Source organism: Pseudorasbora parva, chromosome 13 (genome assembly GCF_024679245.1).
Source record: "Pseudorasbora parva isolate DD20220531a chromosome 13, ASM2467924v1, whole genome shotgun sequence".
Classification (NCBI taxonomy): Eukaryota; Metazoa; Chordata; class Actinopteri; order Cypriniformes; family Gobionidae; genus Pseudorasbora; species Pseudorasbora parva.
Genome location: NC_090184.1, coordinates 9942014 through 9964193, shown reverse-complemented (window position 1 = coordinate 9964193; position 22180 = coordinate 9942014). Strand labels below are relative to the sequence as shown.

Below are 22180 nucleotides of genomic sequence, written 5' to 3'. Positions count from 1 at the left end.
GTGTGTGTGTGTGTGTGTGTGTGTGTGTGTGTGTGTGTGTGTGTGTGTGTGTGTGTGTGTGTGTGTGTGTCTCATGTGTGGTATGAATTACCTGATCCGTGACTAAATTGCATTTCCTGGTTGGTCTATCTTTCGTCATGCAATCTAATGTGACCGCTGTTTTAGCAGGATAGCAGAGTGTTTCTCATCTTTCATATCCATTGCAAGCTAATTATAATGTTTTTACAATTCATAATAAACTTACAAAATATTAATTTTATGCATATAATTAAGTTTATTGTAAAATATGCATATCATACAAACATTTCAGAGAGTATAGGGAGATCAACTCGACATCACATCACTCGCAGTGCTTCGTAGCAGTGGGAGGATCTAAAGAGCTATTTTGGCATGTGTTGCTTTTTTCGACTTTCTGATTGGTGTAATTTTTTTGTAAAGCAGTTTCCACTGTTTAACACGATTATATTATATTTCAGCTATATATATATATATATATATATATATATATATATATATATATATATATATATATATATATATATATATATATATATATATATATATGCTTAAATAAAGCAGGCTGATGAATTCAGCTGAAAGAAATGACATCGATTAATAACCTTGTAGCTCACAGTAGGGCTGTCTTTAAAGGTTTATTTTTCTTTCAAAATCAATTTTCCTATGGAGAAAATTAATGGAGTTCGGAACCGACTGCTCGGTTCCGACTGCTCTACACTGTCAAGACCTACTGTTCAATATGAATATTCTTTTTATTTTTTCCCCATAAATTTGAATAAAAAAACCACCAGATAATGTATTATAAGCAAGAATACATGTTGATCCAGGATCTCGTACTATTTAGCGAAATCCTGTTCACCTTATCCATTAAAGGGGGGGTGAAATGCTGTTTCATGCATACTGATCTTTTTACACTGTTAAAGACTTGGAATCCCATACTAAACATGGGCAAAGTTTCAAAAGTTAAGGTGGACGTTTGATGGGAGTATTTCTTTGTCAAAAATACTACTTCCGGTTAGTCATAAGTTTCGGCAAGTTTTTTGAGATCATGCGTCCCCTTTGACGTTAATGGGGGCGGAATTTCCTTGTATGGGCCTTACGGACAATTCTACCAGAAGAGCGTGAGAGAGAGAGAGGGAGAGAGCGAAAGTAACAGGCTACGCCCATCAAAGCGCTGGCTTGTAGGATGCGCTGAACAGGTGATGTGCACATAACAATGTCACCAAAAAGTGCGTTTTTGGTTGCCAGACCAAGACAGTCCTGCACAGATTCCCCAAAAACCCCGCGTTAAGGCAACAGTGGATGTAATTTGCTTTTCCGGATCAGCAACTGAGTTGCGCGAATGTTTATATCTGTTCGCTGCATTTCGGTGCCGACTGTTTCATAAACAAGGCCCAGCTCGACGCCGGATTTTCCGATCGCCTAATGCTGAATGATGGAGCAGTCCCAACGTTAGAACCGCAGGCGGTGAGTGAGACTGCTTCAAATGTCTGTGTTTTTGCCTATGCTCATCAAGTAGCCCAAACATGCACGTATAGTTAATTGATCAATGGAGCATGCGATGTGTAGTGCGTGTACATTTGTTTAGCTGGCCACTATATGTGTAACTTTATGTTTGTGTATTGTAAAAGCACTCCAAACAACAATACACAAAGAGTGGGGAAATATGTTGAACTAAATAAGCGCGCTTCTTCATTCAAATGTGCTACTATTCCGTGTCTTTCTATGTAAACACTAACTTAACCTGCCGTGCAAAACCAGTCCGCTTACTGTCTACACAAACCACGCGTAAACACACAAACACACGTGCACAACTGCACTTCCCACATGTACACCTTCAAAGACAAAAATACGACGATATAATTCAAGTATAAATATGTAAATAACACAAGCCGCTAAGCATATTATATAGTTAGTGTATAACTTGTACCACATAGAGATGCCTGCTCTAGTCGTTTTTGCTGCTGCTCCTGTTCAACTGCAGCCTCTGGGTCTGATTCCGGATCATAGATGTATGGCTGTATCTGATTAAAAGCCATATTTTTATTTTGAATAAAGTTTTTTTCCCGCTGTTAGGGATGACACAGCTTTACGACGCACTCGACTCAACACAATAGCAGCAGCGAGCACACGTCATTATTTAGCTCCGCTCACACGATACGCCCCCACCCGCTCGGCTTTTTTCGGAAAGACTCGGAACAGCGCATCTTTCTTATATAATTATTAAAAAAATAAAGACTTTTCGGAGATATGCAGGATGCAATGCTACTCTATAGGTACTCAAGAATGACATGACACTGACTGAAACTGAGTGTTTCACCCCCCCTTTAAATACTTTAGACTCAAAGTAGAGGTGTGCTGTTGTTTTTGTATGCAAACAGACTTACAGTTTTTTGGGTGATAAAATGAGGGAAAGAATATTCAGCACACTTGGTGGACTCTTTTGACTTAAGCCAGACAGCAAGCAAAGGTACAACCCTGACAACTACCTAACACCCTAGCAACCACCCTGAAGACTAGTTTGTGCTATGCATTTACGGTATACATTTCCAGTTTGTATTTACTACTGTTTCGCTGCAAATGAACACAAGTTATTTGCAAAAAAAGATACAATTTCAGGATAAAACCGTAATGTCAGTGATATAAGATATATAATATGCTTGTGGTGGGGGTATTCTAGGTCTTGAGATCTGCCCTGCAAAAGCAAAGGTTGAAAATGAAATCCTGATTCTACTGCATGCTTACATTGCTCCAGCGGTACCTTTCCATCAATTAGCATAATGCTATTAGTCACAGATCAAAAGGTTCTGCAATATGACAGTCACTACTAATGGTGTCTAATATGACTCTTAGCAAAGTGATGGCCATTTACATTTATATTACATGGTATCACATCATCAAGGCTAATGAATGCCTAATGAGTATGGCTTGTGGATGAATGGTGCATCTCTTACACTAATAATGTGGTTATTAAGCCATTGAATAGCAGAATTAAATGTTCTAAAATCTAGTAAGATGCATTTTTAGGCATCATGCAAAGCTTCCGAAAGAGAAGCAGTGAGCAAGTTGCAGTACCCAGAAACACTAAACCCTCATTCAATATTCCCTACGTTAGTTCACTAGTATACTTCACTTGAAGGAGTGAATGAAAACGAGTGAGTGAAGTCGGACAGCCATTGAGTGTACAACGGTTGTACCAAAACCAATAATGTTACTCATGTATGGAGTAGAAAGGATGCAATCTCAGCATCCCTTTTCAGCCTTTCCTGCATAGATCTATCCAGCGCTGGAAAGCATCTCTAATTTTAAGATCAAAACCCTTTTGCCCCAATTATATTCCTCTGACCTTTTCTCTTTTGTAATGGATTAAACAGTTAAACTACCATAATAAAATAAGGTTGCTGTGTTTTTGCACTGTTGGTGACTAATAGCTTTTTCTTTACATGACCACTGTATCCAGCTGTATCAGCCAGATTCCATCTGCCATGGTTTCTGGCGGACTGTGTTGCTACTCATTTAATTGACATTGCCAGTGGTCACTGTCACTTGCATACATTCCTTCAAATCAATAACAATAAGAGCACATGGTCTTAAAGGTCACATGGCATGGAATTTTTCCCCATTATTTTATAATGTTTCCTGAGGTGCACTTATATTGCTAGTATGGTTTTTACATCAAAAAATGTCATAATTTAGAAATAAAAGGCATTTTTTCTATACTGATATTAGCTTAAATGCTCTGTGTCAAGGGGTGAGACTTCAGTGAAAACTGGAGAAGCTGGGAAAAGATTGCTGAGAAAGTGTTATTGTACCGAGTTGTTAAGAGCGCTGTGAGCGCGAGTTTATTTTGTTTGTATCTGAGAGCTCTGAATAAACACGAGTGAACTTTCCAAAGTTATCTCTCTCACAAAAAGCTTTCACCACAACTATCAACACACGACATCGACATGAATACAGTACGAGCTTCTGTTGTGAAGCTTAACTCCAGTTTGGACAAGTGTGCACTGCAGATATACGTGTGATTGACAGATCTGAACATTATAAAGAGTGTTCTTTGATCGCTCTCTGTAGTTTAATCATTTAAATAACAGATTTGTTTCATGCTGCTAACAGAAACAACGTGAAGTTGATCATTTTAGTCACTGGCTTGATTCACTGGTGCATGGAGTCGACCAGCAGCGGGACTGATAATATTAAACGATTTAGAAAGAAAGTCTGTGTGAACTTGAATGATTAGCTACACATCAGAAATCACTAATCCCAGATCAGGCATTAATGAACACTGTTACTCACTGTTTGTGATGTCGAATCCATATGGTTAAAGCCTGTCCTGCTGACGTCGCGACTGATAAACTGAATCCATTCTCTAATAATTCTCTGGACGGCCAAAGCAGAGGAAGGGGAGGAAACCTTTCCTGATGACGTCATAACAGGAGAATTCAAGATCAGCTCGTCTAATATCTCATTTTCTCAAAGGCAGAGAAAGACAGCCAGAACTCGGTTTACACTGATCAAAATTTCTAGCCACACGGGACAATATTCAGGCTAGGGGACCTCATATTAATGTTGAAAAACCTCAAAAATAAATACATTTTATGCCATGGGACCTTTAAGTGCATGGTGCAAGTGCACTTTGGGCATGTCTGAATCCACTTTTGCTAGTTTAACAACAGGAAAAATAGTATGCGCACCCGGCGCATAGTCTGAAAGGGTTGTACCTATTCTCTTTATGAATATTTTGTGTGTTTTGGCTGTAATATGCAATTAACCAATCAGAGTCTCATCTCCCATTCCATTTAAAAACCAGTTGTGCTTGCACCATGGCAGATTTGCTATTTACAAGGTGGAATTCACCATTACTGCATTGGTCATTCTGATACATGCAATGACTATCTGTTATGACATGTAGGCATTTTTATCTTTATGTACACAATAATAATATTTTACATTGTACCTTTTATTTTTAATTTTTGGAATGTTTTTGTTCTGCTGCACATCTCTGTGTGTTATAAGCAGAGTGTATGCGCATTGTGCACCCACCTATAGACACCCTATACCAATGCACCCTTTATATAACAAAAAATACTGCACTCATTGACTTTAGAGCAGGTTTGTGTTGATCAATGGTAGAGTATATTTCACACCACTGATGCTGATGTGAAAGCCCCTTAAAAAGGCAATAGACAGCAATTTAGCTCAATTAAAATTGAAAAAGGGCAATAAACATCCTTTGCTTCTTGCGTTTTGTGTATTTTTTTTCTCCACTTCTCCCAGCATTTTCTGTACTTGCTTATGACATCTCTGTTAAGGAAACATACATTTCAGGTGTTGTCATTAAAGATGTCACTCGTTTAAGTTCTAAATGCATCAACGCGCTTACCTGCTTCTACAGCAATCAAACCACACACACGCACGCACGCACGCACGCACACACACAGAGAGAGTTTTTCATTCCCCAGCAGGAGGTTTTGATTCAACTGCACATTATCCCCCATCCTATGGGCTTTATGCTCATCAAAACAATTGGGGATAAAAGAGCAAAAAAAAGAGCTAAATCACTTTACCCAGGGAGAAGTGAGATAAGTCATATTCTCAGTGGTGTTATCCATCATCTGCAGCTTATAAGGTCTCCTGTGCTGAATCATGGCTGAGATGGCTAGGGGCACATGCAACTAAGTGCTTTTCTCAAACTACAAACATACATTAACATCTTATTTATAAAGCAACAGGATTTACAATCAGTTAATGGAAAGAAACTTCAATTTGGCATGAATAAAAAATGCATAACAGTCTCAGCTTCAAATGGCAAGCCCGTGCATCGTCCACAGTCTTATCATGTTGCTGCATATTTACATAAAGCTGAATTCAAACTGTCACTTTTGTTGCTTAAATTTGCCAGTTCTCATAGAAAATGAACGATTTTAGGCCACTGTTAGTGTGCTCCTTGATGCAATTTGAAGACAAAAATAGTTTCAGTCTAATTGACTACTTATCTGTTCTGAGTTTTCCGTAATTTTAGTCCCACACTTACTGGTTGGTAAATTCTGGAATTGGATGGATTAATGGAAATGGACAGATGGATGGATGGACGAATGGATGGATGGAAAGGGTCAGATAGATAGAAATAGTCAGATGGATGGATGGATGGATGGATGGATGGATGGATGGATGGATGGATGGATGGATGGGTGGGTGGGTGGGTGGATGGATGGATGGATGGATGGATGGATGGATGGATGGATGGATGGATGGATGGATGGATGGATGGATGGATGGATACACACACACACACACAGACAGACATAGATAGATAGATAGATAGATAGATAGATAGATAGATAGATAGATAGATAGATAGATAGATAGATAGATAGATAGATAGATAGATAGATAGATAGATAGATAGATAGATAGATAGATAGATATGGATGGATGGGTGGGTGGATGGATGGATGTATGGACGGAAAGGGTCAGATGGATGGATGGATGGATGGATGATGGATGGATGGATGGATACACAGACGGACGGACGGACGGATGGATACAGAGACGGACGGACGGACGGACGGACGGACGGACAGATAATAGATAGATAGATAGATAGATAGATAGATAGATAGATAGATAGATAGATAGATAGATAGATAGATAGATAGATAGATAGATAGGAATGGATGGATGGATGGATGGATGGATGGATGGATGGATGGATGGATGGATGGATGGATGGATGGATGGATGGATGGATGGATGGATGGGTGGATAGATGGATGGATGGATGGATGGATGGATGGAAAGGGTCAGATGGATGGATGGATGGATGGATGGATGGATGGATGGATGGATGGATGGATGGATGGATGGATGGATGGAAAGGGTCAGATGGATGGATGGATGGATGGATGGATGGATGGATGGATGGATGGATGGATGGATGGAAAGGGTCAGATGGATGGATGGATGGATGGATGGAAAGGGTCAGATGGATGGACAGATGGATTTTAGATTGATTGATTTATTGTTCTAATTAATATTCTCCCACAAATGTTGCCAGAGTCCTTTTTTTACTAAATCCAGAACACTGCTTTAAATAATTTATCTTGAATTGATATGAAAGATTAATGGCGAACATACATTGTGCAACTGACACTGAAATATGTTGACGTTCAGACAGATGCTCCCAGACACAGCAGAACAATAAATTCTCACATCAATAACGTAATGTCGAGATCTATGAAAAAATGCTACAATTGACATATGCATGTGCAATTCATTTTTCTCTGTCAATAGTATTTATAAAATGGGTTTCACGGAGTCAGAGGCTTCTGTTCCAATTCTTCAAAAAAAAGAAAAGCAGTGTTTCATAGTGGTCTTCACAGTGGTCAGAGACTGAGCAGAACAAGCAAAATAGGGACATTAGAAAACTCTCCCTGAAGTGCTTGCTTGAAACACCACGGAGGACGTAAGCTATTAAGCCAACATATCCGTATCTTAAAGCAGAACATTTCTGCCTTAATGTGCCCTTTAGTGCAGCACATAAACGCATAAAGCATGGCTATTTGTGGGGAGAAAATGGCTGTGGATTTACAATGATGGCCTTTCGCATCATCCTGATTAGCCTTGATGGCTTCCTTAAGAGAGCCATTGATGCCTGTTGATTCTCTTGCTCAGCACAAGTATAAGTGCATGAGTGGTGATAACTTACACAGCATGTGCACTCACTGATAAGCAACGGAACAGTTATTCCATTCCTGAAGCTCTTCAGAGCAGCGCAAACACAACCAAAAACATGTATAGACACAGCCACATCAGCACACACAGGGCTCTTTACTGCACAAACTGATTATAAATCACATTTAACTCTTTACATTTTTCTATAACATGAAACCTAGCGGCGTTGTCAGATGCCCAATTACTATATCCCCATGCAAATCCAGCTCTGACTCTAAAGAAAATCCATTGGCTGACAGAACATGGGTACTTTATTCTGTATTTGACTAGAAATCTTACAATATTGATTAAGAGAGTTGTTTCAAAAACTTTTAGTCCCCTAACACTGCCAAAGATTCAGCCACATGCAAACAAGCCCAATTATTCGATGTTCGTGTACCGTCGTCTTTTAGTGGGAGGAATGAAGTTTAAAATCTTCTAGCAGAGTCTACATCTGCAGACGTCAAACAGACAAAAACAATTTAATGACGAGAATGGTGGATTTAGAGAATAGAGGAAGTGAAGTGGATCCAAACATCAGTTAAATGAGAAGAGCTTTGTTACAGATGTGCAAAACTATAAACTGTGAACTTGGTGTTTTGTTTGTTTGTTTGGTTTTTGTTGTTTTTTTGTAAAATGATTTGTAATGTAATGTAATTTGTAATTAAATGTAATAATTACATTGATGTGCTTTATCCTGAAATAACTTCTATAACTGCAGAGTTGGACTGAGTCAGATGAGCTGTATCTGTGTGAGCCCTGTCCACACGAAGCCAGCGCTTTCCCAATCCGATCTTTTTTCCCCCTCGTTTCAAGAAATATCTGCGTCCACACGAGATTAAGAAAACGGACTAAAAACGATGTAGTTTGCATGCCAGTAATTCTGCCACAGAAATACACTAAAAACGGAGAAGAAGAGTTGTGGCTAGCAGGGGTATAGCAGTGGTCGGAGATGAGGCAAAATCTCACAATAAAATAACAATAAATACATTTGCTACTTAACAGATGTGTTTTATTAATGCCTACCCCAACCCAAAACATACCCTTACAACAATGCAGATACGTTAATTAAATGAGGTGATATTGATGTGCGCATGCCCAGTGCCCGGTAGTTGTATCCCTTAACTCTTTCACTGTGCTGGACGTAGTGTGATGAAATCACCGTTTCAGAAAATATACGGATTCGCTGTACACACGAAAACGGAAGATGATCGTTTTCAGATTTACCCACTTTGGGACCCGGTAACGAAAAATATCGGATGCATGCTTCTAAAACGCCGGATCTGTGTGGACGAAACGCTGATACGGTACAAAATGTATACGTATACAGCTAAACGTGTCTCCGTGTGGACGGGGCCTGAGATACATTAGTTTATGCAAAACCATAAGGGGGAAATTGTTTTGCGGGGGGGGGGGGGGGGGTGTCTGGGGGTTGTCCCCCAGAAAAAAAAAATATATTTCATAGAGGTTATTTCCAAAATTATGGTGCGTTTTAGGGCATATCCCTTTCCTATACCAAAAAAGACCTCAAACCAATCAATACCAATAGTCTAATAAAAAGGCTATATTCATTTAAAGGGGTACTTCAGCGCTGGGAAGATGAATCTGTATTTAAACTGGGTCATTAATGTAGTAGAAATGTGAAATTATTTTTGAATTTGGTGTTTTCTAGACTGAGAAAAGACAGAAAATTTATTTTTGTCTCATGGGGATGAAAGACTACAATGCCCAGAATGCTTCACTGCTACCAACTTGATTACTGTGACTGAGTTGAAGACACTACAATTAAAAACTGAACGTGTCTGTTAAATATAATGAGTGAGTCACCGCGCAAGTGTCACAGCACTGAGCACTAACTGCAGGAGTGATATTACATTTAACATCATGAGCTGATGAGCTCGTAATGAGAGCTGAGGTAATCGCGACTACACACGCGGCATACATTCACAACGCGAGTTCAGTCTGGCGCGTTTCAGTTCATGCCTTTGCAAACTTAACTTTCATAGAAATTAATTTGAGAAGTTAAAACACTTATATTGCTCTCCATACCTCTGTTTTAATAAGTGTGACTTGAGCTCTCCCTGCCAGCTGAGTGTAATCTCCCATCCCCCATGCGTGAGTTCAAAACATGCGAAAATGGCTCCCTCTGCTGGCTGTAGTCTTTAACCTTATTCCAAACATTCCTCCTATGATGCAAATATCGTCAATTTCCATCATAGGAGGAATTTTTCCAGAAATAAAATGCATAAATCTCTTGTCTCAGGGGGATATAAGAGGGGGGAGCACGATCATTTGAATATACTCTAGGGTTTCTACTGATACAAGGCCATATGCTAATCACTGAAGTAACCCTTTAACTGCCATAGAAATCAACAGTTTCACAGAAAATGATAATGAACAAGTTGCATGTTTTTTATGCCGTATCCAGACAGAAAAAGTGCCGTTTACTAAACGATTGATTGGGCCAGACAAAATTACAGACACACTGATTTATTTACCATTGCTATAGAGACATATCGAGCATAGGTTCGAATCCACCTTTTGCCACACTCTACTCCCTTTCCCCATCACATATCACATCAGAAAGGTATTTATTTTCAATAAAAAAATTGAAAATATTACAAAAGGGGAAATAAAGCGTTTAACATGTGTTTAATAATAAGTTTCTCGGATAAGGGGTAGTCAACGTAAGCAGACGTGCTGAATTGGAGACGATTAAAGTGAGGGGGTCCAATATCATTGGTCTTAAAAAGTGGGTGGGTCTTGTCCCACCCACACACAATGGTTCCGACGCCCATGCATCATTTTATGTAATTTTACAGCAGGATACTGTTAAATGGTAATAATATTTAAAATTGTAACATAATTTACACCGTTATATCATTAAAAATATTTCTAGTTTTTGTTATAAGTTATAAAAAAAGATTTATTGTCATGTGTATTGTATTATTTTAGTGTTTTGTATTTGTATACTATAGTACTATTTTGATCAAATAAATGCAGCCTTGATGACCATAAGAGACTTCTTTCAAAAACATAAAAAGTCTTACCAAACTAAACTTTTGAACGGAGGTTTACAAAATGAAAGGTCAAGTACAAGTTCAAATTTGCACGTTGATATTAATAAGTGTAATATGTGTGATATTAAGAAAGCAGTGCTTTATTTTAATAATACCGCAGGGAGATGGGATTGTTGAGGGCACATGAGTCGGGGAAATCAGTGGCCTACTTTAGCTTTGTGATTATTCAGGCTGTACGGTACATAAATAACCATCAAAGCCTTTTTCTGATTTTTTTGATTATGGAAGCAAGCAAAATTGTTTCCTGAGTAATCAAGCCCATCAATTTGAAGATGGTCCTCTGGAAAAAGAAAAAAAAAAGTCAACAGACAGAATCACGGAGGTGGAAAGAAATAACAAGGTGTACCTGATTATACTGGTCCATGAGGGACATGTGTAAACCTTTCCCCATGCTTTTTTTCTTAAAGAAGGATGACAAACAAGGGATAGCATCAAATGATTAAAAAAGGAAAAACAATTTGTTTTCAGGAACATGACCAACACCCCTAAAACACAGCAAAACATCAGTTGATTATATTGAGCTGTGAATATTGTAGTAGACTCAAATGAGTTGCAAAATCAGAATCAAAATGGCTCGGATACTGACATGCCCTGAATTATTTTGGTATATGTATTAAATGAAATCACTATTGCTTAGTAATGATTTTCAGAGAGTTGGCAATCGAAGAGATATGCTATTCCATATCTACACAGCACCGCTGAAATAAAAATTATTAACATAGGAAGTCAAGTGAGTGTGGCTTGAAGGCACAGAACAGCTTCAATGCCAGTCAATATGACGGATTCAGTAACAAGTGATTTATTATGTTGCTGATCGCTTTAGACACAAGTACTTTTTTACAAATAGATTTTCATAGGAATTTATGGCAAAAATATTGTAACTAGCATAATTACATATGACTAGTAATTAAATATACAGTGCGTTGTCATGGGAAGATTCCCCAGCGATCTAATGTTCCAAGTCATTTAAACTCTGCACTTTTTCTGTAGTTTATTTTGCGAATGTTAAAAACAGGCGGAAAAGAGCAAAACAGTGCTGTGTTATAGTCCTATAACATTTTACCATTCAAATAAAGAGGCAAGAAACAAACCCAGTTCATTATGCTGGAATAAAAGGTCAAGCTGAGCACATGTAGTGCATTGTGGGAAACAGTATCTCAAGCAGTGCTCTGTTTGTATCCTGCACATTTTGGCAAAAGCAATAGGTCATATTCTATATGCATACACAACTTTCACATAATATGCACAGTATACGGTCTGTAGTGAATACTGCAGAAATAGTGAGAGTAGTATGATAGTGGGACAATCTGCATATAACATTAAGACCACAAAAAGGACTAATTCTGCCCTCTGTTGGATAATAAGAGAAACCATCTAAAGGCTTCAGCTCAAAATCTAAATTATTAAATTTAAATGAAAGCGCCTCATTAACACCAACTGAAAACACTGTTTTTTTCCAACTTGTAAAATTTGTGATACAAGCCTTACACTCAATATTATGTAAATATGTTGTGAGCAATGATGTGTGACGTTCATCAAAGTATATGCCCTAGGAGGAAATACATTTTGTCCTAACAGGAAGTGTCACAGAGCCCGGTGAGTAATCAATTTGTGAGTGTCTGACAGGCTTCAGGGAGTCTGCATCGACTGCCAGGAGATGATGATGATGATGATGAATGGGGCCTATGGTTTTGTTTGTTTTTGGTAGTTGTCGTTTCAACGGGCCCCTGACAGTGGCCTGTCAGGACAAGTTGCCGGTGGATTTGGAAAGTTTGACATAAGTTTTGGAAGTGAACTAAAGCGTCCATTCATGCAGAAAACTCAAAAGATGCTTTTGTACGAAGATAAGGAGTTTTGATAATAGGAAACTTCTGGTACTAACATCCTTGACATAGATCATGTCCTGGCAAGTTACCATTGGTATGTTTAATAATTTATAACAGATGATCTTATGATGCTAAACACATTAACCCCCACTGAACTCTTTTCTCGCCATTGACGGAATTTTCCAGAAATTCATGTTTTCTCTGTTATACAGTTGGCGCATTTGCGCATCTTCTGAAAGAGTACAGAATCTCTGGGTCCAAAAACAAGTAAAGAAGAAGCAGAAATGAGCGATAGATGAATCGCTTAAAGTCGTCATGAAATCAAAGTTGACACTTTTTTTAAGTAATATTGTAGTGTTTATTATTAATTATTTATCTGTGCACTTCATTAATACTTTGGACCCACTTTATATTAGGGTGGCCTTAATTTGATTTGCCTGTTGTGTTGCCATCTTAATTCTCTTTGTCACTTCCTTGGCGACTCTGATCCATATCCTCGACAATAAGAGTGATCAGCAACAGACTTTCAAAAAGGCTTTCAGGTTTTTATATAGTAGTCTTGAATTTAGCTTGAATTTATGGGTATGTCCCTCTTTGGCTAATGTACTTTAAAGATGAAAGGGCAACATGGCGACCGGCATTCGAACCCCTCACCCGTATGTATTTTCAATGGCATATTATAAACTTACGAGAATACTTTATTATTTGAGAGAAGTAAATATACATTAATGAGCACATATATTTTTGAAAGAACTAAGTCTTTTTAGCTAAAAATAAACAGTGAATAAATTGGGACATGAATCTGGATGACAAGCAGAATTTGCTGAATTGCAATCTACAGGAATTCAAAATTAATTTCATAATTCAAAAACACGTTTTGCAAGAAAACTTACATCATCATTAATAATTCAAGCCTGCTGCATGTTATTTGCTAGCCTGGCTCTGCCATCCTACGTACTTCCGCACAATTTTCATTTTCCTTCAGTACTACGTCTGGGACTGCGGTGTATTCTTAGGTTTTTTTCCGAACAAATTTTTACTGGTCCAATCAGCGAACAGAGGGCGTGGCTGAGAACGATGTCGTGTGGTAGTCTGAGTTGTAGTTCAGCAATGGCAGCGGAGAAAGATGCGAACGAAATCATTCCGTTGTGGCACCGCTGCCGAATATCCAGAAGTTAAAGCCGGAGCAATAACAGTCTTTGCTGGGGTTTGTTGGTGGCCCTCCTCCCCAATAGGGTGAATTCGGGAAAAGCTTGATTTTCCAGCTCGCTCCGTTAGTGGTGAAGGAGTTGGCTGAAGCCCTATTCAGACGGTAGTTGTTCCCCGTGGGGTCGGAAGGTATTCATCATTCACAGGGGCTAGTCAGTGATCTTATTGCCTTCCGTTTCCCACCGCTCGTGTAAAAATCCCCTGCCGAGTTGCCTAACGTTACTGCTTTTGACAAACAGCAAGGTCGTGTGGTGATGTAATAGCTGTCCAAATCCACATTTCCTAGTTTTCTAAAATATATAACTTCAAAATTCACTGTTTATAACCCTTTTTGACCACTGCAGAGCACCGTACGGTTGCTCTTTGCTGTTATTTGAATGCATTTCTAGACTTGTATTTCTTTCAAATGCTGGCAAGTATTTACAAAAGCAATATATTTCATCACCGCTCAAACAAATGAAAACAAAAGCACGTAAACATTTGAATTGGTCCGTTATTTATAGCAGCATTTATTATCATACCAAGCATATGACATTTTATTTACAGCATACAATCATGTTACGGACCACGTGAGCGGCGCGTTCCCGATCACAAAACTCTCCTCCACTGTGGAGTGAATAAATCACAATCCGAAGGCACGAGTTTTAGGTTTTACCCTATGGTTTTATCACTGAGGTGGCCTGCACAAGTGCACATTTACGTGTGAAACAGGCGAAGGGCGCATGACATACGTCACAACCCAATGTTAGTGATTGGTTACGGCAGATCCAGAGTGGCTCAGGGCAGATCCAATAGTTTTAAACTTCAACAGAGTACCCGCCTTTGTGGAAATAAACGCTTGTCAATGGAGAGTGGCCAGACTCTATGTACAAATTAAATGTACGAGAGTCTGGTAAGACCAGGCAAGTTATTTGCCTCTCTGCAGGGTAAATAAATGAAATAAAGTGTTGTTCCACCATGATAATAAAAGATAAAATTCAATAAAATACAACAATATATAACACATCTCCTTAATTTAAAACCTTGATTGATTGCATTTTACAATTATATTTAGATTTCATTCTCAACGAGTTCTGAATTTGGCACGACATCAAACCCATCTCTGAATTCCTTCAAGGAAATTAGCTGTGTAGAGTAAGATCTGTGTAAGGGGAATTCTCTAATGCTCAGACAGTCGTGTGGGGATCTATCCAATAATCTGCCCACACGGAACAAATGAGGGATAAATTCATTTTAAAGAAGTAGTAAAGCATGCTATCAAAATGGAATCAACTCAGCTTTAAACTGACATCTAACTGAAACATGTCGCTATGTAAATGTTATGGAATCCTGATGATGTTGCAAATTGTTATAATGTGTTAGTCACCTTGATGCAATTACCAGTAATTGCTCTTATTGAGACAGTAAACACATGAAAGCTTAACTAAATCATGTTCTGTTCACAGTAATTAGATTCCCAGCGTGTACATGTCTGTGATGCAGAAATTAGCATAACAAGAGATCTATCATGGCAATTCAGAACTTAACAAAGAGTTTAACAGAACTAACCCGAATAATGACCTCGGAAATGTTATACTGGTAATATAATTAAACTAAAGGAATTTTCTTCAAACAATGGTTTCCACTCATCCTTCAGTTTCTAAAAGTAAACAAATATGACATATTAGAATAATGAACTTGCAATGGAGGCCTACTGGGAAAGAGATTCTACAGGTTTAAAATAATCACGGTGCTCGGATGCATAAAACGAGGAGCGACGACAGTGAAGGATGAGAGAGGACCAGGCCTTTATGTTTTATTTTAGGCTATGTTATGTGTTGGGCTGCCATTTTTACTTTTAGTTTGTGTTTACTTTTAATGAAAGGGATAGTTCACCCAAAAATGAGAATGTGATGTTTATCTGCTTACCCCCAGAGCATCCAACAATAAGTTATAACAAACATATGTTTTTACATTGTTTTAACTCATCAAAATAAGTTAAGAAATGTTAAACTTGTTTTTATTAGTTATACAAGATGTAACTCATTTTTTAAAGTCAGTTTAACATAATTTAAGTTGAAATAACTTAAACATCCAAGTCGATTGTACTGCAAAAGTTCAAAAATTGCCTTTTTTTACAGTTTGCTTCTTCAGTACGTAGAACACAAATTAATTTTATGTAAAAAGATTTTTAACTTTTGCAGTCTGCCAGTCATAATGCATGTGAATGGGTAACAACTCTTTGAGAGTAAAAAAACAACAAAAAAACATGCTTAGACAACATTCACAAAAACCCTGCTGCTTGTGATGGCACATTGATGTCTTAAGACATAAATCGATCGGTTTCTGTGAGAAACCCAACAGTATTTATGTGTTTGTTTTTTTAACCTCATATCCAGACGAATCTCTTCTAGTGTTCCCATCCACTATTACTTCCATCTAGTAAGGTCAAACTGGCTTAGATATACTACCCATTAACAAGCATTATGACTGGCAGCATGCAATGGTTGAAGTTAAAAATCTTCATTTGTGTTCTACTGAAGAAACAAAGACACCTACATGTTGGATGCACTGGGGGTAAACAGATAAACATCTAATTTTCATTTTTGGGTGAACTATCCCTTTAAAGTGTTTGAACGTCTGGTTCCCGCTTCCTTCTTCCCATAACAAAGAACGTTGTTACATTCAGCTTTTTAAAAATAATGTTCTAATCTTTCACGGTTTCCTCAACGTTCAATTTTGCAATCATCACATTTTAATGCTACAGGGGCTTTACACAAACCACAAAACACAAGGCCTCCATTCATGAGGAAGCAAGCTGAATGTCGGAGAACTGTCAGAGCTAGCTGTTTTATTTGATTTAGACTTTGTCCCATGTGATTAGCTGAGAGATAACCTCACATAGATGAAAGAGTCAGACGCAGCCAATAAACTCATCACTTCACTGTAAAACAACCATTATTAACATACATTTCACGAGCTTTGTGAACAATAAGTGATTCATCAAGGAGATCACACATGTTGAGTCAGGAGATGTTGTACATCTTTTACCAGCAGCAAAAATGAGAGTACATGTTTTCTTAGAGTCTGGATAGCTAGAGCTCTGTTCAGCCTTGAAATATTGTTGACTTTAGCTACTAATATTATGGAACAAGTATCTAAGAAACTAACCTCAAATTTGAAATAGTAGAATCACCAAACATTCGAAAATATGCTTGGAGTTTGAAAGTATTCCTTCATGCAAAATATTCATCTTTACAAGAGCACAGAAAATAGCCACTCTGCGATACTATCGGATGGTATTGTTCACCAAAAAATAAATAAAAGGTCTGTTGCTACTGAGTATTAAATTTCATGTAAATGATGCAACACAGTTAGATGCAAGCTATTAATGTATGATTGAAAAATCTACACTTTCAATGACCATGACCGGTATTTACCTTCATGTTTTTGAGTGAACTTTTCCATGAACCTTTTTTGTCTTTAAAAAAGAACTCACCCACACTGATGTCGTTGCCAGCCAGGAAGAAGTTCCAGTGTAAGAGTGTACTGCTGAAGGAAGAATCTGTGTCATTGGTAAAACCTACAGATCTCATGGACAAATTGGAAGAATCTGTACTGATGCTCTGATGGCCAGAGAACAGGGAGGTGTTCAGAGATACTGCATCCATATTGCTTAGTTTCTCTAATTCAAAGGGAAGGCGAAACCATTAAACAACCCCAGGAATAGTCTTCTACAGAGGTTCTACAAATTCCTGAAAAAGCTTTCCGTTGCTTCCTAGTGGTGCTCTTCTTGATTTAAAGAAGGAAAAAAATAGCTTCCAGTGTACAGCAGGAAGTTTAAGCAGATGTTCAGACAGAGTCAGCGGTGGGACATCTGGGGTTTGTGAGGGATTAGGGTTGGAGGTGTGGAACAAACATCTGACGGAGCTCCAAAGCCAGTAATTGACCTGCGACAGGACGAGGTCAGTGTACTGATGGCCTGGAACAAAATCACACCTGCAGCGGGGCGCACACCTGTTAACAAAGGGCAAATACAAGGCTTTACTAACTACACAAACATTGTTTAAACATGCACTTCTGTGAATGTCAATAAAAAAAAACAAAGTGTAGTATTTACTTTTAAAGCATTTTTTAACACATTGAATTAAACATGGAATTTGAAAAGAGAAAGACTGAAATACTATTTTGGGCCCCACTTTATATTAGGTGGCCTTAAAGGTTTACTTCACCGCTTTTTCATATTAAACTGTTATTCCCTTAACTAAAACGAGTTGATACATACCTCTCTCGTCTCAGTGAGGGCACTTAATCTCTCTGACGCGCGGCGATGATCTGATAGCATTTAGCTTAGCCCACTAAGCCCAGTTCATTCACTATGGAACCAAACAGAGATCAAGTTAGAAGTACCAAACACCTCCACGTTTCCCCTATTTAAATACAGTTACACGAGTAGTTGAACGATCAAGTATGGTGACAAAATAAAACGTGGCGCGTTTCTAATCGGATTAAAAAGGAGAACTATAATGTATGGCGGATTAGCACTTCTGAGAGTACTTCGGCTCGTAAAAAGTCCCGGCCGAAACATCTTTCCTCACACCTCCCCCTCACTCTCTCATTTCTGTCAAGAGGGAGATGTGAGGGAAGATGTTTCGGCCGGGACTTTTTACTGCGCCGAGCCGAAGTACTCTCAGAAGTGCTATTCCGCCATACATTATAGTTCTCCTTTTTAATCCGATTAGAAACGCGCCACGTTTTATTTTGTCACCATACTTGATCGTTCAACTACTCGTGTAACTGTATTTAAATAGGGGAAACGTGGAGGTGTTTGGTACTTCTAACTTGATCGTCACCGCACGTCAGAGAGATTAAGTGCACGTTCTGAGATGAGAGAGGTATGTATCAACTCGTTTTAGTTAAGGGAATAACATAGTTTAATATGAAAAGGCAGTGAAAGTATCCCTTTAAACTATGCTATTCCCTTAACTAAAACGAGTTGATACATACCTCTCTCGTCTCAGTGCGTGCACTTAATCTCTCTGACGCGCGGCGATGATCTGATAGCATTTAGCTTAGCCCACTAAGCCCAGTTCATTCACTACGGAACCAAACAGAGATCAAGTTAGAAGTACCAAACACCACAGTAAAAAGTCCCGGCCGAAACATCTTCCCTCACATCTCCCTATTGACAGAAATGAGAGAGTGAGGGGGAGGTGTGAGGAAAGATGTTTCGGCCGGGACTTTTTACTGCGCCGAGCCAAAGTACTCTCAGAAGTGCTAATCCGCCATACATTATAGTTCTCCTTTTTAATCCGATTAGAGAAGTACCACGTTTTATTTTGTCACCATACTTGATCGTTCAACTATTCATGTAACTGTATTTAAATAGGGGAAACGTGGAGGTGTTTGGTACTTCTAACTTGATCTCTGTTTGGTACCATAGTGAATGAACTGGGCTTAGTGGGCTAAGCTAAATGCTATCAGATCATCGCCGCGCGTCAGAGAGATTAAGTGCACGCACTGAGATGAGAGAGGTATGTAACAACTCGTTTTAGTTAAGGGAATAACATAGTTTAATATGAAAAAGCGGTGAAGTATCCCTTTAATATGAAAAAGCGGTGAAGTATCCCTTTAAAAAAAAATATCTGAATGTAATTACGTCTGTAATTAATTTCTGTAGTTACATTTGTAATTCCACAGTTGGCACTTCCCTTACACCTAACCCTACCCTTAAACTGACCCATCCCACCACACCTGTCCCTAACTCTACCCGTATCCCACCTCAATTTTAGAAAAAGTGTTTTGCAACACAATTTGAATACAGTAAGTACATTGTACTTATTTTTTGATATAAGTACATAGTACTTAAATGTAGTACAATGTAAAAACATGTATGTACACAATAAGTGCATTGTATCAAATGATTCATTAAAATGTTAGTACATAGTAGTTAAGGACACCTGATATAAAGTGGTAGCCTAGAAATCTAGACGCACCCTAGCGGCAGCAAATTTAATTTGCTTGCAAGTGTCGTCTAGGAACTCTCAATACCCTTCTGAGCTGTATTCCTCACAATCTGGACGGGCCAATCACGTCGTGTATAGAGTCGGCGGGCGGGGCCATAATGACGACGGCCGAGTTGCGTTTGCGTGCTTCTAGTAAATACAGAAATTGGCGAACGGCGGCGGTCTTTCGAATCAGATTTGACCGCGACTCTGGAAGACTTGGAGTTAAGCTTTTCTCTGAGAAAAGAACAAAGAACGGGACTGAAGTCATTCCTAAAAAGGGAAGATGTGTTCGGAGTTTAGCCGACCGGATACGGCGAATGTTTAATCTATCAACAAGCTCTGTTTCACCTTCGTTGCTCTGGTTGGTGTAGCGCTATCCTATCGCGTGCAGAGGGAGTTTGAAAGACAACCGTTTATCCGCCCCTCGGATTGAGCCCTGTCTATGGGGAGTTTACAGACCAAACATCTTGATGTGGGTCTGGCTTTTGAGGCTAATAAAGTGGGTCCCTATTTTCATAGTAAAACCACTTGTATAATCATTTCACATTCACATCATTTTATTCAGAAAAATAATGTTTTTATGCCGAGTTCACGTTGCACGATTTTAGGCCTGATTTTCCTTTGCTGACAGGTTTTGCGAAATCGCAGACAAATACCCAAAAACTGAGGCAAATCAGTGCTTGTTCACGCGAGTGACAGTCACGCAGCAAGAATGATCAGATAATGAGTCGCTGACGGCCGTGAGATATTTGGCATGCTAAATATCTGGACTTGTCAGTGATTCAAAATTGAAAATGTGTGTTCTGACTGAAAATGACATCAGCGATGACCTACAGCCAATGAGAAAGCAAGATACAGGGCAGCGGGCAAGTTCAGTGTGGACTGTGGAGTTATTGACCACAATATCAGTATGTGGGTATGGAAAGTATTCAGACCCCCTTAAATTTGATATTTCAGGTTTTCTTTTTTAATAAATCTGCAAAAATGTCAACAATTCTGTGGTTTTCTGTTAAAATGGGGTGCTGTGTTTACCTTAATGAAGAAAAAAAAAAGAACTTAAATGATTTTAGCAAATGGCAATATAACAAAGAGTGAAATTTTGTGGTCTGAATACTTACCGTATCCACTTGTGTGTGTGTGTGTGTGTTTATATATATATATATATATATATATATATATATATATATATATATATATATATATATATATATATATATATATATATATATATATATATATATATATATATAGCAGCACATAGCAAAATTATTTCTAATTATGTATTTACCTCAAACTCTCTTTGCAGAACACAATCTTTGCTCCACACATCTTCCCAACCATTTCCCACTCCATAATTAGATTCTATTTTTCTCCTTTTCAGTGCACAGACAATTTGAATCGCAAGCTTCTTGCGGGCTATAATTTTTAATAACAATTCCAGTCTCAGGTGAGAACTCCGGTCTCACGCACGTGTAATCTTGCGTTAAGGAAATAACGGACTGGTTGACTCCTTTAGGGCCATGTGCCCCCATCTGATTTTAAGTAACCTTAACGAATGCAACAATATCATTTTTGTGTGTTGTTTTTGTTGCTTTTGTGCTTAATTAAACAAACATGAAATGCATGAATGATTTCAACCCAATCAATGTTTCAATCATTTACAATCATTTTTCAATCTTTTTCACCAATGGTCTTTTTAGCTGATTAATATGTGAGAGTGAAACAGTCATAGTTGTATAGATTTTGACAACCTTTAAGAAAACCTTGATGACAGTGGAATCAGTTTGCGACTGCTTTTAAACATGCACTGAAACTTAGAGCCTCAGCAGCAATGTAACACACACATCTTTATAACGCTGTAAACTGTGGACACACACACACAGCATTGGGGAGCCATTTTTGCTGCAGTGCCCAGGGAGTGATTGGGGGTTAGGCGTCTTGCTTGTCCTTTCCTGCCGATATTGAGAGGCAAACCTGCAAACTTCAGGTTACCAGTCTGATTCATTAGACCACTGCCCCAATGTGACAGATTAATCCTGTAACATTTATATTATTCTTAATAATGTTAGTTTAAAAAATACAGCCCTTTATAAAAGGCAGTGTGCATGCTAGTACCCAGATGATCCTTTAATTTACACTATAGTCAGGGGAGTATCTTGGGCCCTTTGCAAAGACATGGTGTGGGAGACCCTCCTTACCATCATCCCATGATCCATGCTATTTATGACATAAAAAATAAAATAAAAAAAACTATACACATAGCACTCACTTTAAGAAAAACAGCTGTGTATTGTATATCACGTATACAGTCTGACACTCATATCTGTATATGATTTGTGCTATACTTTAA

At 38.4% G+C, this 22180-nt stretch overlaps 1 protein-coding gene across 1 annotated transcript in view; it reads right to left on the bottom strand.

Moving 5' to 3' along the window:
* plch2a (phospholipase C, eta 2a) overlaps positions 1-22180 on the bottom strand; it is a 216446-nt gene that overhangs the window by 183817 nt on the left and 10449 nt on the right. The window contains exon 2 of the mRNA XM_067413138.1: positions 17322-17839. Coding sequence (XP_067269239.1) covers positions 17322-17493 — 172 coding nt within the window. The 5' untranslated portion in view covers positions 17494-17839. The remainder of the gene's footprint in view (positions 1-17321; positions 17840-22180) is intronic.